This window comes from Periplaneta americana, chromosome 7, assembly GCF_040183065.1.
Source record: "Periplaneta americana isolate PAMFEO1 chromosome 7, P.americana_PAMFEO1_priV1, whole genome shotgun sequence".
In the NCBI taxonomy this organism is placed as follows: Eukaryota; Metazoa; Arthropoda; class Insecta; order Blattodea; family Blattidae; genus Periplaneta; species Periplaneta americana.
Window position 1 is genome coordinate 82,715,724 of NC_091123.1, and position 18,308 is coordinate 82,734,031.

Below are 18,308 nucleotides of genomic sequence, written 5' to 3' on the forward strand. Positions count from 1 at the left end.
TCTTGGAGCAATAGTAACAAATATAAATGACACTTGGGAGAAATTAAACACAGAATAAATATGGGAAATATCTATTATTATTCAGTTGAGAAGCTTTCATCATCTAGTCTGCTGTCAAAAAATCTGAAAGTTAGAATTTATAAAACAGTTATATTACCAGTTGTTCTGTATGGTTGTGAAACTTGGACTCTCACTTTGAGAGAGGAAGACTGATTAAGGGTGTTTGAGAATAAGGTCCTTTGGAAAATATTTGGGGCTAAAAGGGATGAAGTTACAGGAGAATGGAGAAAGTTACAAAACGCAGAACTGCACGCATTGTATTCTTCACCTGACATAATTAGGAACATTAAATCCAGATGTTTGAGATGGGCAGGGCATGTAGCACATATGGGCGAATCCAGATATGCATACAGAGTGTTAATTGGGAGGCTGGAAGGAAAAAGACCTTTGGGGAGGCCGAGGCGTAGATGGAAGGATAATATTAAAATGGATTTGAGGGAGGTGGGATATGATGATAGAGACTGGATTAATCTTGCTCAGGATAGGGACCAATGGCGGGCTTATGTGAGGGCGGCAATGAACCTCCGGGTTCCTTAAAAGTCAGTAAGCAAGTATAGAAACAAATTTCCATTTTATAGTGGTTGGATATTGAGATTGGTGAAGGATGAGTGATACTATCTGTCAGTAGGGAGAAGAGGATAGAAATGTTGTATATAAAAAGTTGCAATATATTAAACTTTAAGTTATAGATTGTTTATTTATTTACCTCAGACACATTTTACTGACCGTTAGGTGTCTTTTACATGATGTGAAATGTACATCGTGGGAGACCAAAGATCGAGACAATAAATGATTACAACATATTACACTGTAGTATGATTGGAGTTCAGGAACAAGATACTTCTTTCAATGTTGCAATATTTATTATTAATTTCTTTGTGTCTTATAGAAGCCGTTATTAAATAGAGCAACGAAATATTAAACGTTTCTTAATTGACAACTATGTCTGAGCATTGTGGTATCAGGTTGCCTAGGCTAAGGAACAAACACTTCTGATATTTTTAAAAACATATTTAACGATATACTGTATATACCCTTTTCTCTACTTCCAGGTAAGAGTGCAGACTTTACTTTCGTATATTAAATTGAACCTTTCAATTTTAGCATACAGAGGTGATTATACCACAAGGAGAAACTTATATGTAACAATATTCTTCGTTTTTCTAAGCTATATCTTTGTTTACAGCTATGTAACATCTACAATGATTTTGAAAACACTTGAAGGAAGAAAACTAATTGCTCAGAAATGAGAATTTTTTGGAATTTACATATTTTTTTTTTTTACATTATTTAATTTCAAATGAAGAAGACTGAAGATACAAATTACAGTTTTGTGAACAACTGTAGACGTTACTTAAAATGCAAATCAATTGTTCAACACCAAGAAAAATGGAGAAGAGTTTGAGGACCTAAGGATGAATCTGGGACTGTATCTACAAGATATTTATTTAACACAAAAATACACTATATTACAGATGATAATTAGACTGAAGTGTATTATGATATGTAGCATAAAAATGTATTAATTTCTGCTACAGTAGTTTTAGCAGTAAAACTTAATCTATGAACCACTCTGTATCAAGAAAGTTAACGTCTCGTCTATTGAAAATTATTTGACTTTACAATTTGATTACTTCTATGTTATAGCTGAATTTAGTGCCATAAAATATAGGAAAATGTAAAATAAAAAAGTAACTGTTAAATCTGTCTTATGAATGTTTTATTACAATCTATGTCAATGATTTAAATAACATAAAGTGAAACACTTTGCTTTCTCAAGAGTTTTCATGCATGATTTTCGTCTTCTGACTGAACAGTAGAGATTATGTAACTTTTACCTTTTACTGTCATAATATAAAGGTTTCACTCAATGGCAACCTTGTGTTTGGAACAATCGACACTACGTTCAAATTATGAAACAGATTGTGTTCCCTTGTTTTAGTTCTATGAAGTAACAGCTGACAAACACAATATTATGAGTGAATATACAAACTGGTTTACATAATTATGAGAGAGAATTTCGAACATACGGTATATAAGAACTGTTGTACTTTAATTATCATACAAAAAAGTTATAAAAGGTGACGTTATCATCTGCAGAGTTACATTACATCCAAATACTTAATGTAATTCTCATTAAATTTATTATCTCATGTATAGACAATCAAGAATGTTCGCTTATATATAAATGGAAGACTGAAAAATGTTTGGTGTAGTTAAGATTTGTTTCACTGATGAAACAGATCATAATTACATCATATGATGTGCAAATACGGAAATTTCATTTGTGAATATACAGAATCGGTCACTGAATCACACTATATCATTACAAATATCTGCTTCGCCTGAACTCTCTCCATCTGCATCTGCACACACACAACTTCTGCCTCCAGTACCATTTGGCAAGCAGAGATGTCCTTCCCCACAAGATGCACTTTGGAACTGACAGGCATTTGACACTGAAATGTAAATAAAAATAATGGCTTCTGAAATCTACCAACATGTACAGTTCTTGCATCGTGTTCCAACTACATAAATGCCACTAAATGTGTTATGGATACAACAGTCAACAGTAGAGAGGAAACAAAAGCATTCATATTGAAATCAATAGTTTGTTGTGACATGCAATGTACAAAGTGAACGTGGAATTACGGAAAGAATCAGTCTTTTTAATGTATTCAGCTGTTTGCTGACAACATAAAGTCCACTATAGTCTACTGTAGTCTATTCAGTTGTTGTTTTTCACGAGAAATGGGGGGGGGGGTATTTTGATCGGTGTTCATTATAGATGCCTGTTGCTAGTAGCCAAAGTTGGGGTGTAGTCAATATATACTGCAGGGCTGTGTCTTCTGCAACTGGTACTGATGATTTTAATTTACTTCTTTTGTGGTTTATGGATGGACAGTATAGAAGAATGTGTTCCAGATCTTCGTCATGATTATTACATCACAGACAAGTAGGAGTATCAGAAAGGTAAAATCAATGTAGGTACAATTGTGTGACAATGTGACCTGTTCTGGCTCAGGTAGTCCCACTACATTTTATACTATCTAAAGCTTATGATACATTACGAAAAGAATCAATCAATCTTCTTAATGTATCCAGCTGTTTGCTGACAACATAAAGTCCACTGTAGTCTATTCAATTTTTGTTTTTCATTAGAAATGAGGGGTATTTTGATTGGTGTTCATTATAGATTCCTCTTGCTAGTAGCCAGGGTTGGGATGTAGTCAATACATATTGCAGGGCTGTTTCTTCTGCAACTGGTACTGATGATTTTAATTTACTTCTTTTGTGGTTTATGGATGGACAGTATAGGAGAATGTGTTCCAGATCTTCATCATGATTATTACACCACAGACAATTTATTTTTTATTTTACTAGGTTATTTAACTATGCTGTATCAACTATAAGGTTATTTAGTATCGATGGGATTGGTGATAGCGAGATGATATTTGGCGAGATGAGGCCGAGGATTCGCCATAGATTACCTGACATTTGCCTTATGGTTGGGGAAAACCTTGGAAAAATCCCAACCAGGTAATCAGCCCAAGCAGGAATCGAACCCGCGCCCGAACGCAACTCCAGATCGACAGGCAAGTGCCTTAGCCGACTGAGCTACGCCGGTGGCTACCACAGACAAGTAGGATTATCAGAAAGATGAAAGCGGTATAGGTACAATTGTATGACAATGTGACCTGTTCTGGCTCTTGTTAAAAATGTTTGTTCATGTCTGGGCAAGTTTTTGTACATTTCCAGGTCATTTGGTTTCTTTTGTACAGACTGTAAAATTTTTCCTTTGTCAGAAGAGAGCCAATTATTGGTCCATAGGTTTATAAAATGAGACTTTACTGAAGCAAAAGCACTGGATAGAGATATCACTTGAAGTGGCCTTTGTTGCAATTACGAAAAGAAGAACAATGCACAATACAATCAACAAAGTATGAGTACAAACTATTAATTACTAACAAGTACTTCAAAAGTAGTCCCCCAGATTGTCTACAGTTCGTTGTCCTCTATTGGAAAGTCCTTGGCTACGTGTGCTGATTCATGAAAACTTTCGCCAGAAAGTTGTTAAAAGTCTTCTCTGTTAGCAAAACATTTTCTGCACAACGACTTCTTCACTTTGAGAATCAAATCAAAGTCACATGGACTGAGGTTGGGAGGGTGTTCTAAGACTCTCCACCCTCAGTATCGTAAATAATTCTTAACAGTGTCAGCTGTAGCAGTATCATATAGAATTATGGCGTTGTCCAGCAATTCTGGGCATTTATCCCGAACTGCATTAGCAGTTTGTGCTACAGAAAAGACTTGTAATAATGCGCATTCACAATGTGTCCCTTAAGAACATCTCGACTGCTGTATGCCAAAATTATCATGAGCTTTGTGGGCGACAAATTTTGTCAAAGCTTGTGTTTTCGTGGTGACTAGGAATAACACTATTACAGAAAACTGATATTGTCATTTCAGTACAGGTTCGAATGATCGTGCCCATGTTTCGTCGATTACAATTATCTGAATCCAGATTAATATAACATGTCTCATAGTGAGTCCACTTCTCTATCTTGCTTTTTTTAAATTGGTTTATTTTACGATGCTTTATCAACTGCAATGGTTAAATAGCATCTGAGTGAAATGAAGATGATAAATGCCAACAAAATGAGTCTAGGGTCCAACGCCGAAAGTTACCCAGCATTTCATCTTAAGGGCTGAGAAAAACCACGAAAAAAAACTTCAACCATGTAACTTGTTCCAACAAGGGTTTGGATCCAGGCCAGCTTTTTTCGTGGTCAGATACTAACCATTACTCTACTGAGGTGTTTAAATGCACCCACTTAGCAGCTATTTTGCACACTGTTTAGTTCTATTGTAAAATTCGGAATATTGTCAGCACAGAAATACCTGTATGCATAGGCAGAGAGAGAACAGTTTCCTGGGGGGTAGGGGGTGGGGCAAAGCAAAACCATAGAATCCTGATATAACGAGATTATGGGGGACATATTTATCTTCTCCCCCCATTATAGCTTGACCTTGTTACAGTATATCGGAATATGATCATTTAATAAAGGTATTGTAAAATAAAGCAAAATTGTAACAAAATGTACAGACAATTTTACTTTTTTTTCCTCTTGTATGGAGGAGGGACCAAAGGCTTGCACTGTAGCCTGAGTTTTATTGTGCTTACCACTCCTATTCTGTGAATGATTGGGCAGCCGAACGGCTGCGCTCTTGTACAAGTACAGCACGCCAGACCGTGAACTTAACCTGGGCTATTGTATGGATGATGATATGTGAATTAATAATGGCGAAATGAGTCCGAGCTCCAACACCGAAAATTACTCAGCAATTCTGCTGCAATTGGTTGAGGGAAAACCCCAACCAAGTAACTTGTCTCAACGAGGATTTGAACCTAGGCCCGCTCGTTTCATGGCCAGACGTGCTAGCCATGAGTCCACAGTGGAAGACCAATTTTACATTTAATTTATCTGTTAATTTTAGAAAGCAAGATATCGTATGAAATGTAAATTCTAATTATTTTATTTAATCTCGTCTTTAAGTTTACACATTATTCTGTGATCACTATCACTTTTTTTTTCTGCATTGTTGTGCAGTATGTTATTCATATTTCTCCAAGTGGCTGCTTGAACATCTGCAGAGTTCTAACACTTAAGTATAGGCTGTCACAAAAGAAACATTACAGTGCTTCCATTCCTCAAATGAGGTATAGAAATTCTTATACATTAATTCGTCAATTTAAGCATAGAAACTTGATCATAAACAAAAGCAAGAAAAATGTTAATAGAAAAAAAAAAAAAAAAAAAGAGTTCGGCCAAGTTTGGGAGGTCCCCCCCCCCATAACTCCACCTATGTCTGTATGCTCAATTAATTTTTACATACTTTGCAGGGTATGACCACTGAATGCTTCTCGTGGCTCTGCATGACATACATTTTTGCCATGGAGAACTGCTTCTTTTCACATACAAACATTGCTCATGTGAAATGATGTTGCAAAAAAAGTCACGTATGCATATGCAAAAACTAAACACACACATCACACATACCAAAGCAGAGCTAGCTTGACAGTAGTGAATTCTCAGAGTGAGAAACAACAATTTCTTATCTGCTTACCAATGCAGAAAGAAATAAATTGGTCTATAATTGGAAAGCTTAAGAAGCCTGCCCCACGAGAGATGATCAGAAGATTAGAAAGAGAGATCTGAAGGGCCTTCTGTAGGAAAATAGGTAAGATAGTTTAAGGACTCAATGGCATATTTAGAATCATTACAGAGTAGTAAACTCACTTCGATACATGATGTTTCTCCATTTTTCTTTCCCTAAAAGTAACAATCAAGCAACCTTTGAGGAGCTTATTGAGATTCCTCTTCACAGAGTTTTCAAGAGTCTCAAGGGTTGTGCCCTTAGTATCCATAATTATCAAAAGTGTTGTAACTTAAGTAAGAACTAAGAATATTAAGAATATGTTGTACAAGTGGTAGAATGTCTACAACTATCATTTATGAAATCGATTAGGATTGAAAATGAGCATTTTCTTTTTAGCAATTGCATATTAAATTTTCTCCATGTAAATAATTCTTGTGCTTATTATTCTCAAATTTTAGTGATTCATGTATGTGAGAATCCATCTACAGCCATTAAGTCGTGCAAAAAAAAAAAAAAAAAGTTTAGAGAATTTTTAATCAGAATTAAAAATTTTATGTAATCTTGTATCTTTTTTATATTAAGTGCCATTAGAATTAAACAGTGAGAATGACTACTAGGTAATTTTGTTATAATTAAGTTTTTATATTAAGTGCCATTAGAATTAAATAGTGAGAATGACTACTAGGTAATTTTGTTATAATTAAGTTTTTATATCAAGTGTCATTAGAATTAAATAGTGAGAATGATTACTAGGTAAATTTTGTTACAATTAAATTTAACATTAAAACATAAATTAATAAATAATAAGAATAAATTAATCACTAAATACGTAATTAATGTTTTATCATGTAAATATTCTGACACTCACTTCGAGGGCAGTACTCGGGTACGGATACAATTCCGTACATCTTTCCACTTCCTCCCAGAGGGACAGATATAGGCTTATTTGTGTGTCCACTTGGTCGCTGTGCACTTTCTATCTTCTGCCTAAGAAAATAAAAGGTTCATATATTTTTGGAACAGCATACTAAACTTTTATGTTTTCATTGAAGTAAAACTGGTATAGCAACATTCGCAACTCTCAGATTATTTCACAGTTAATAATTATCTCGAAATTTTTTTTCATCATTTTAAAAATACTTACGTGTGCCAATCTGTCCAGTAGTAGTTATGAGAAGAGATTGTGAGTCCGAATGGATAACTACAATTTGATACAACTGTTCTCCTAACTGATGTGCTAATTCCAACACATTCTGAAAATAAATAAAAGGTAAATAATAAATAAGCAGATCAGTACATAATGCTTAAATCAGAAATTCTGTAAAAGAAGTACAGTAAAATCCCTCGTATCCGGCATCCAAATAACTGGCAATACCAAAACAACGGCACTTCTGGCTAGGCCAAAAAAAAATGGTCAGTCATGCGAAAGAAGTCGGATGAAGATCTGAGTGGTTTTCGTGGATCTCACATGTTTATTCCTTACATTGTTCACCGCGTGAAAACACAGACAAATAAACCCATTATGTCCCTGGAGTATATAGCGTAGCATCGGTAATTCGGTAAGCCGTCACTTGGACCTTGAGAGACGATATCTTTAAATTTACCACTTGAATTCGCTTGTTTCAAAGGGGTGTTGGATGAGTCTAAATAGGAAAGTGTGAAATTCTCTGTTCTGTTCCTACAGTGCGCAAAAATTTCATTCGAGTAATAGATAGTATCATGGCTATTACCACTAAGCGCTGCTGTTGCACAACTGATTCTGTGAAATGCAGCAAAATGTTCTTACACTCAAATCATCGAGTGTTACTTCGTCTTCATATTTGCAAAGTTGGCTACATTGCTCTTCACGTCACAAGACTCACATAACCGCCATTTAAAATTGTCATAGGGTTGCGAAAACTTTTAGTATTTTTTATGTTACTATATATTACTGTATTACAATAATTATGAACTGATGAATGTACATTACCGTATTCAGTACTAAAAATAAACATTGTACCGGTACTTCAAAACTTTATTTTTAAATATATGTATGAAAATTACTGAATTTCAACATGGAAAAAAAATGTTTGTGTAGTACAGTGTGTCTTTACTTAACCTATAAATGTATTTTCCAATTATCCGGCAAAATCAGTTATCTGGCACTGCCTTTGTCCCACTGCACTGCCGGATACGAGGAATTCCACTGTATGTATTTGTATATATATAAAACTTAAGATTTTGCTTATAGTTCTTAAAAGAGAGAGAGTGGGAGGAGGGTGAGGCGGAGGGGGAGGGGGAGAGGAAGAGGGAGCACCAGACAATTTACAATTTACTAGTAAATTCGTAATAGCCTATGTGGATATGATTTTAACATAAAACATGGAATAAAAGTTTAAATGCTATATTTACTTTGAAGGATGGAGAAATGTGTGTGTAATGGGTCTTAAAATAATGAATTATGCTGATCTACTGATCATATTTCACTTGACTACTTCTACAGGGACGTCACAGAACAGAACAATGCATCAAAGCTTAATCTGGTCTCTGGTGCTATATTGTTCCTGGATTAAAATTTCTTGTAAAAAATGAAATATTCAGGCTGAATACATCACTGTAAGTAATAAGAGTATCACTACGTTTTTTACTCATCTGATGCTTCTCTTTCTCTCCTGCAAGCACTTCTCTACTACTTTCTCAGCTGAGGCCACCTAATATTCTGGGTGTGCTTTGCTTTCATTCAAATAATATTGGATACTGTCTATACTGCATTCGTCTGTCCTCTTCTAAGCAGAATATGATGAAAATCAGGCACTGAGCAGGCAGCATTGCTTGACTCATACTAGTAATAACTGGCAGAAAGAGTTACAATTGGTAAAACAAGCATGCACTCTTGTCACGTGTTCTGGGTTCTTACAATTTTCCCTCTGTTGTTCCCGAAATCTGTTGAATCACAGTCCACTGAATCGAGAGTTCACTGTAAATTGTGTATGTTTTAGTTTTTGTGAAAATTATCTTACCTATAGATGTGGTACCAGCATCAGCCCAACATAACTCATCTCTCTCAAAATCGATGCTCAGAGAATTGGGAAGCTTCACTGCTGCTCCTTTGACAAATACAGATCTGCCAGTTCCATCTAAATTGGCCCACTCCAACTTAGGTGACTCACGGTTCCAGTCCGACCAGAAAACTTTTCTATGTTCATAAGGAAGAAATAAAATTGTTTAGCACTGGTTAATATTAACTTTCTAAACACAATGGTATTTAAATTAAATAAGTAAATAATCTATATATTATACTTCCAGGGTGAATATTAATTGCCGCGTTCGAAGACCAGGGCATAACAGACCACACCAAAACATGCATAAAAAAGATAGGAACCAATATCCTATCTTGCAATTTGCCTCAAATATCTAATGGGGCAAGTGTTATTACTGTGGTTAATGCTTATGTATGCATGTTCAGACTCCCACATGTCCTCGTCAAACATCCCACACTTTCAAATTGCATTTTCGTCACTCCAAGCACTGCACACACAGTTTTGCTAGAATTTAGTTCAACACTGGACAATGGATGGGTTGTGTAGCACGCTTTGAAACCTGGCACCTGCTTGACGTATGCAATGTAAACATCATGTGTTTACCTTACTTCAAAATGCAAAACAGACACGTATTGTAACATCAGTTTAAACTGTGACAATGCACAGAGAGCTCACAGTACAGTACTTGAAAACAAACAACTACAGTTATTTTCTTCACAGTTCTTGCGCTGAAGCCATGAAATCCGACCATTTCAGGGAGAGGTACATGTCGCATAGATCACATTGTTAACATTTAACTCCAATTACTATGCACTATGGATCAAAAGTAACTATTACCCCATTTGACTTGTAGGCATTGCCTCTAATATTTCCATAACTAATCATCATACCATGATGGTTCTTATTTCGAATTTCACCGCCACAATATCCCCTGTTACACCTCGGTCTTCGAAGACAACATTTAGTATTCACTCTGTGTATGTAAACAAACAGATGTAAATACTTTTACACCCTCTCCTTCAATGGTCTGATATAACAGAACTGTTGGTTATTGGATAGGAAAGCGATATACGAGTACTTAGAGTATCATTATTTAAATATGGACCTAATATTTTTCATTGATGTAACTTTTAAAACTGAGTTTCATGGATAGCAGAATAATATTAGAAAGTATTTCAATATAAATGATAAATATTTTATATAAATTTGTAAAAAATTAACAATATAAATCTAATTAAACAGGACAATTTATAAATAGTCAGATACCTTACATTTTATCACTATAAAGAACATCATTTGTGTGCAATGAACGAAACAAACGTTTATCTTTTTATTTGGGTGCATGTTATATGATTTCATGTAGGTATATTTTTTAATGATAGGTACAAAAATAAACTTGGGTATAAACGCATATCATTGGCAACATGTTAAGAGAAATTTTTTCTCTGGTAACTGTAAACATTAACAACACATCTCATAGAACTTTCTGTATCAATTCAGGTTTTCTTCTAAATTGAAGTAGTTTATGTTGAGATAAAATACTACTCCCAGTAGTTCAGTTTTGCATGATAAATCTCGTGGAAATTCCTTTCATAGGGACTTACTTCGTACTTTCTGCAGTATATGATGGTGTAATTCCGTGTGACTTTGCCTGTGTGGAATTTTCCTCTGTCTACACAAACCTTATACCTACATAAAATAGTGAACTCATAATAGGCCTAATATGAATAGAAGAAGATAAACACAAAATAATACGGACATAGTTTAAATAGACAAATTAGAAACAGAAGACTTATTTGAAAGTCTTAAGGGAAGTAAAAATAGAAAGCTTGCGGAGTAGATAATATAAACACAGAATTATTTAAATATGCTACAAAAGAACTATACGAAAGATTACTCAATTTATAGAACATGTGTTGGAAACAAAGAATAATACCTGAAGAGTGGAAAATAGCAAAGGTTATATCAATATTTAAGAAAGGAGACCGAACTAAACCAGAAAATTACAGAGGGATTAGTTTACTTTGCACAGCTTATAAAATATATATAAAATTGTATTTTTTATTTTAGTAGGTTATTTTACGACGCTTTATCAACATCTAAGGTTATTTAGCGTCTGAATGAGATGAAGGTGATAATGCCGGTGAAATGAGTCCGGGGTCCAACACCGAAAGTTGCCCAGCATTTGCTCGTATTGGGTTGAGGGAAAACCCCGGAAAAAACCTCAACCAGATAACTTGTCCCAACTGGGAATCGAACCCAGGCCACCTGGTTTCGCGGCTAGACGCGCTAACCGTTACTCCACAGATGTAGACTATATATATAAAATTGTAAGTTTCAGATTAAGTAAAATAACCGAAGCAATACTCCTAGAAGAATAGGCAGGATTTAGGAAATGAAGAAGTTGTCGGAAAATGTATTATTTGTCTTTCTTGTGTTAAATTTTATGAAGAAGAAGTATGAAGAAGTTGTATTGACAATATCTTCATTTTAAACAAATAATCGAAAAACGAAAAGAGCAAAATTTAGAACCCCATCTCTTATTTATAGATTATTATAAAGCTTTTGATAAAGTATCAAGATCGATACTATGGGATATATTAGAAGTTAGAAGAATATCACTGCATTTAATAGAAGTTATCAAAAATATGTATGATGGAACAAAAATAAAGATTAATAAAAGTTCTCCAATAATAATTAATAATGGTGTTAGACAAGGTTGTCCTTTATCGACCACTTTTTTTATTCTATTTATAGATGGATGGTAAGAGAATGGAAAAACAATGTGAATAGAAATAAAAAAGATAGAATTAAAATCCTTATTATTCGCAGATGACCAGATACTGATGGCCATAAATGAAGATGATCTATAGAGAATGATCCACTGTCTAAATCAATTAATTAAACAATACTTACTTACTTACTTACAAATGGCTTTTAAGGAACCCGCAGGTTAAACAATACCGGGTGAAAATTTCTCCTAATAAATCTAGAATTATGGCATTTAAAGGAAAAAGCCCAGTAAGATAAAAAATAGTGATAGATGATATATATATATATATATATATATATATATATATATTGAACAGGTATCACAATTTAAATATTTGGGATGTATTATCTCTCACCAATACGAAATAGATTTAAAATGAAAAAAATCAATAAGTTTAACTACATTATAGGAACATTAAGAAGAACACTCAAACATGAAGCACGCAAAGATTTAATAATAAAATTATATAAATCAATCGCAATACCGACACTTACATACAGATCAGAAACATGGGTAATAAATAAAAAACATATTTCAACAATTCAATTAGCAGAAATGACATTTCTTAGATCCACAGCTGGATATACAAAACTAGATAAAAAATGTAACACGGACATTCGACAAGCATTACAAACAAAAGAATTGAATAAAATAATTAATAAACATAGGAAAGACTGGCGAGAGCATGTAGATAGTATGATAGACAATAGATTTCATAAGATGGCCTTTAAATATCAACCTAGAGGAAAATGAAGTATGGGGAGACCTACGAAGAGATGGTCTGAACAAATAAGAGCTGGAACGGATTGAAAGTCCAAACCATGAAGTAGAAGAAGAAGAAGACGACACATAAAAGAGCTCTGAGTGAGAGACCTCCAGAAAAAATTCATCATCCATTTCTCGCTCTCGTCAAAATTTAATTCTGGAGTTAGTACAATTTTAACTTGTCGTATCTTCCAGCTATAATCTCATCCAATGTGAAACATTTTTATGACTTAAAAAAAAATAGCATACAGATGCAAAGGAAGATTCATACTGATGTCATCATCCACCAAATAGATATTAGGCCAAATGGTCAGTTACAGTCTCAATCCATCTTTTGATTGGATGACCGATAGATCGTCTTCCTCTAGGATTTGCTTTGTGGCTCTTTCTCTAGTCAGTAAAATGACATAATCGGGCCAGTTATTTCTGTACATGCAACACAATTTTCTTATTATGCCTGTCATCTCTTTTGTGGTTTCATCATGTGTAACTTGCTGTGTATTGCATAAATCTCATCTCTGCAGCAGCAACTCTGGTTTCATCCAGTTTCCTAATAGTCCATCTTTCACTTCCATATGAAAGAATTGGTCTAGAATCTAGATAGTGTTTTGCTGTACTTTTATAATATTCATGTCTGAATGTTGATAACAATTACGGTACATTATTTAAAAGTGCTTAGCACGCCTATTAAGAAGTATATTGTATAAAATTATGTCACTTTAAAGTGATTTCATCAGATGCAGTACATCCTACATGAAGAATCCAGTTAGCTTGTTGGTTGGTGTTCAATGCTGAGCACTTGATAATTCGCCCTTTGGGGCAAGATAATGGTAACCCACAATTATATTTTTATATCAGCATGCTTATAAAAGTGCTTTTGCAAGAAGAATAAACAAGCTTTATGTTCAGGAATAGTATGAATTGATAACTGGAAGTCAGGAAAACATATTATATCAGTTCATTTATTAATGAGTAATGACAACCTAAGTTTATGCTGAAGACCAATTGATGGTTACCATTATCTTGCCCCAATGGGCTGAATAAAATTATATGTAAGTCATGCATGAAAATTTCATAAACCATAGAAATATTTTCTTACCCTCTTGCTGGATGAACAGCAATTCCACGGGGATTAACCAGTCCTTCAGAAACAATCACTTTTCTCAGTTTCTTATCTAGATTGGCAACTTCGAGGGTGTCTTTTGTAGAATCTGTCCAATATATGTTTCTTGACACCCAGTCTATGCTTATTCCTTCTGGTGAACCAATATCTAATAAAAATAGTAATGGCATAAAATTATTGAAAGACTGAATAGAAAAAAGAATACCCAAATAAATTGCCACTAACACGCTCTAAAACTTCACTTAACTGCTCGACATATTGCTACCAGATTTTCAGTATTACTAGACAAAGTTTTTTACTGCATCACGGATTTTATAAAGACTAAATGTATTACAGGAATTAAACAGGAAACCTGCAAGTAGATATGCTTACATAAGGTAAAATATTTTATCGCCTTTAAATCTCTAGAAGCTAAGAAGCAGTTTCCAAGATATTTACATCTAGCTGCATCTAATTACGGTGAAGAATTTGGAGCATGATAATATATCAAGAAGTTTCTCTTTCTTCGTACATCACTTACAGACAGGATCACTGGTATTACATAAGAGTCACTAACCTGCCAGTCTTCTACATTTACACTATTTTATTTAGAAAATAACAGAAAGTATGTATTTAAATTAGAGCACGAATTCTCAATCAAGAATTTTGCTTCTCTGAAAATTAATGCTTTACTTCAAATACTCAATTTCTGTAAAACATAAAATACTCACGGCTTAATGCTTAAACCAATCCAATGTGTGAATAAATAAATGTCTAGATGTAAGTCTTATACAGTGCGTCTAGAGATACAGTGGACCACGGCAGCCTTGGAGTGGGCAAGGGTTGCCGCACCTACTGCCAGATTTACATGTAAACAGCCAGCAAGTCCACTCTATCTCTAGACCAGAGCTTTCCAAACTGAGTGTCGCAACACCCAAGGTGTCACCTGAAGATTTATGGAGTATCGTGAACTGTCTGGTATATTTCATTACTTTGAGCTATTAAATCATGATAACTGAAATGAAGTAAGAAAGTCGCTGATCACCCCTTGCTTACCTAGCTGCCTTGTAGATACAAGTCCGTGACAGACGCATAGATGTGTGTATAGTTGTAGTATACAAGTATAATTCTAGTCTGCAAGGTATGGATGAGAGAGAATATCTGCCTTACGAGACAAGTTAGCAATTTGGTCTCGGAAAGTGAAAGGGGGCAGCTATGAAATGTGATTCGAAGAACGAAATAAAAGATTCAATTTACAACTGTCTGACATTACTCACAGATAAACTCGAAAGTTACTTCCCAAATCTGAACACAAAAGCTTATGACTGGATAAGAAATCCATTTTTGTCATCTGAAGTTAGTGGACTTTTCTTACCAGAAGAAGAAGAATTGGCAGAGATTAAAATGATAGAACTTGAAGTTAAAACACCAAAGATTTAAACAGATTCTGGGTTTCACTTGAAGATTTTCCACATCTTGCTAAACGGGCTATTGTGCTTTTGTTGCAGTTTTCAACCATGTATTATTGCAAAGCAGGATTTTATGTGATGACCAATATCAACCCAGTGAAACGTGGCAGTTTAAAAATACTGGATGAAAAAATGCACATGAATTTATCCCATATTCGTCCAAACATAAAATACATTTTTAAGATTCGCCAAGCACATGTGATTACCAATATGGTATCAACCCAGTGAAACGTGGCAGTTTAAAAATACTGGATGAAAAAATGCGTATGGATTTATCCCATATTTGTCCAAACATAAAATACATTTGTAAGATTTGCCAAGCACATGTGATTACCAATATGGTATCAACCCAGTGAAACGTGGCAGTTTAAAAATACTGGATGAAAAAATGCATATGAATTTATCCCATATTCGTCCAAACATAAAATACATTTTTAAGATTCGCCAAGCACATGTGAGCCACTGAAAAACTAAAACCAAGGGTGAAAATAAGTGATTGTTTTCCTCATCTTAGAACTCTATGTAAATGTTTCTTTCGCCTCATATAATATGTTAACAATACTGGAAACATGTGGGCTTATTTTATTCATTTTATGAAGGGTGTACAAGTAGCCTATCAATGTTTGGAATACTTTCATTTGAGGGATAAGGTGACGCACTAAATTTTTAGAGTTTGCTAAGGTGTCGCCATATAAAAAAGTTTGGAAAGCGCTATTCTAGTTGCACTGTATAATGCACATTGTTAATGAATAAACACTTACTTTTTTTATAATACAATAGAGTATTTGGAAATTTTAAATATTCAGTCACATAAAATTTGCATAATTCTTTGCTACAATAAAAATCTCTTACCTGAGGTCAGAAAATCTTGCACATCTGTTCCATCGTATTTTGAACTTCTTATTGTTCTACCAGCTATATCACCCCAATATACTCGACCTCCAATACAATCGATATCGATTCCTGAAATATAAAATGCTATTGTTTTTTTAAAATGTTGTTGTTGTTGTTGTTTGTTGTTGTTTTCTAATGCCAGGCATTTGACAATAAAGTCAAAATGTATAAATCTCTTTCCTATAAATAAATGCAGAACATAATTTGTTACAGCATTCCAAAATGAAAATATAACATTATTTCACAATTTATCACAATTCACAATTAGTTTTAAGAAAGTTACCTTAACTTTCAATTAGTATGGTAATTTAACCACAATTAATCAATTTAAAGTATTTTTCCTTTTTTTGTGTTAATCTTAAAAAAAGATAGTGTATCAATTAAAGCATTGTAGATAGTGCTAATCTATTCATCTGTGTTAAGGCAAAAGGTCGTAATTCTCAAAAATTGAAAAATTGAGATTTTTAAGATACTAATTTGTTTATACACATTCTACGTGTACTGTATCTAAAAGGATTTAACCACTGACAATTATTTTTGGTATAATTAACAATTCTTAGAATTTGTTTGTTTCAATAAGTAGCTTGGTAAAAAGCTGTATCCCTCTTGGTATTGGGTTAGATTTTACCGAATCTTAATTTTTATTTGTGAAGTCATATGGCTTACTAATAAAAAAATAAATTGGATAAAATACATAATTCGTTGTTTAGCTCTCCTGATAAGTTTTAAATTGAGGGTTATCACTTTTCACCTTAACACCAACATATGTTAAGGCACTTAAAATTTAATTTTAAGTATTTAAATTCATGAACACTGTTGAATAGTGGCATTGCATATTTATTTACCAAGGTACGTATGTCCTTTAAGATGAGAAATGGTAGATTCATTTTAGAACAATTATTATTATTCAATACTGTAAGTGATCTTATATTCTCATAAGCACGTACCTATTGCCATTTGAAAATACTGAATTGTGATTGGCTGTCCTGGATTGTTAGGTGTCGGGTTGTAAGGAATTCGTAATGTTGCCATTCCTTGGTTCAAAAGCAGAAAATTCCCTTCGTATTTTGGTGTTGCTGAAATTAAAAAAGGAAGGTATTTTCAGGAGAAAGCAATAGTGGTTCATTGACGGTAAGAGATATACAAATCTGTTATTTTCCATAGCTGAGAAATATTTGACAATGGTAATTTGTAACAGTCTTATTGTTTTTATTTTGACAACAAAGATAGGCTCAATTATTTAAAGCATAGTGTTTCTCCGATATTTCTTATCAAACACATTGGTATTTACTCATTTTATTATTTCACTTAATTTATCAACTATGAATTCAGAGCATACTTTAAGCGATGGTGGAGATAGTGATGCAAATAACAATTATTAATAAAAATTACAATTATACAGATTACAGTATTTCCAAACATTTGATAATATGCATATAAAACACGGAACAAACAAGACTATGAAATATGTAAGAAAGTTACAAATGGAAAGTATAAGAGAAGTATCCCCATGAACTACACCTATCTAGATAGAAATTAATTTGTATTACCATATATAAATAAACGAAATTTTGAAACATGTGATGAATGAACAAAGAACTAAATAATATAAATTCATGTACAAATTATTATTTTTTATTTCCAACTTTCGGTTAGGAGACACATGGCCCACACCCTCAAATACATCATATGTTGACAGCACTGAAATTAAGCGAGTTAATGAAATCTTTGTGACTAAATTTCATTGATTTTTCTGAAAAAAAAAAAAAAAAAATATATATATATATATATATATATATATATATATATATATATATATATATATATATATAGAGTGGTGCAAGAAATGTACATAAACTTAGAATCACATACTCAAGAAGAATTTATGTTAATGAAGAATTTGTTCAATGTGGCCACCGTTTTGCCGCAGTAACTCTTCAAGATGAACGTTCATATTCTGCAATACTTGCCGACACAGATCTTCATTGATTGTGTTGTACACTTCCACAACACAGGCTCTGATTTCCACCAGATCTCGAAGGTGCTGACGTAAGACATGTTCT

General features: G+C 33.7%; 1 protein-coding gene across 1 annotated transcript in view; it reads right to left on the bottom strand.

The window, feature by feature from the left end:
- Positions 1–1,331: 1,331 nt before the first annotated feature.
- The window catches only part of Ndg (Nidogen), a 193,337-nt gene continuing 176,360 nt past the window's right edge, over positions 1,332–18,308 (bottom strand). Inside the window, exons 20-26 of the mRNA XM_069830946.1 lie at positions 17,193–17,321; positions 16,204–16,314; positions 13,880–14,051; positions 9,222–9,397; positions 7,367–7,475; positions 7,091–7,209; positions 1,332–2,519 (exon numbers count right to left, since the gene is read on the bottom strand). Coding sequence (XP_069687047.1) covers positions 2,374–2,519; positions 7,091–7,209; positions 7,367–7,475; positions 9,222–9,397; positions 13,880–14,051; positions 16,204–16,314; positions 17,193–17,321 — 962 coding nt within the window. The 3' untranslated portion in view covers positions 1,332–2,373. The remainder of the gene's footprint in view (positions 2,520–7,090; positions 7,210–7,366; positions 7,476–9,221; positions 9,398–13,879; positions 14,052–16,203; positions 16,315–17,192; positions 17,322–18,308) is intronic.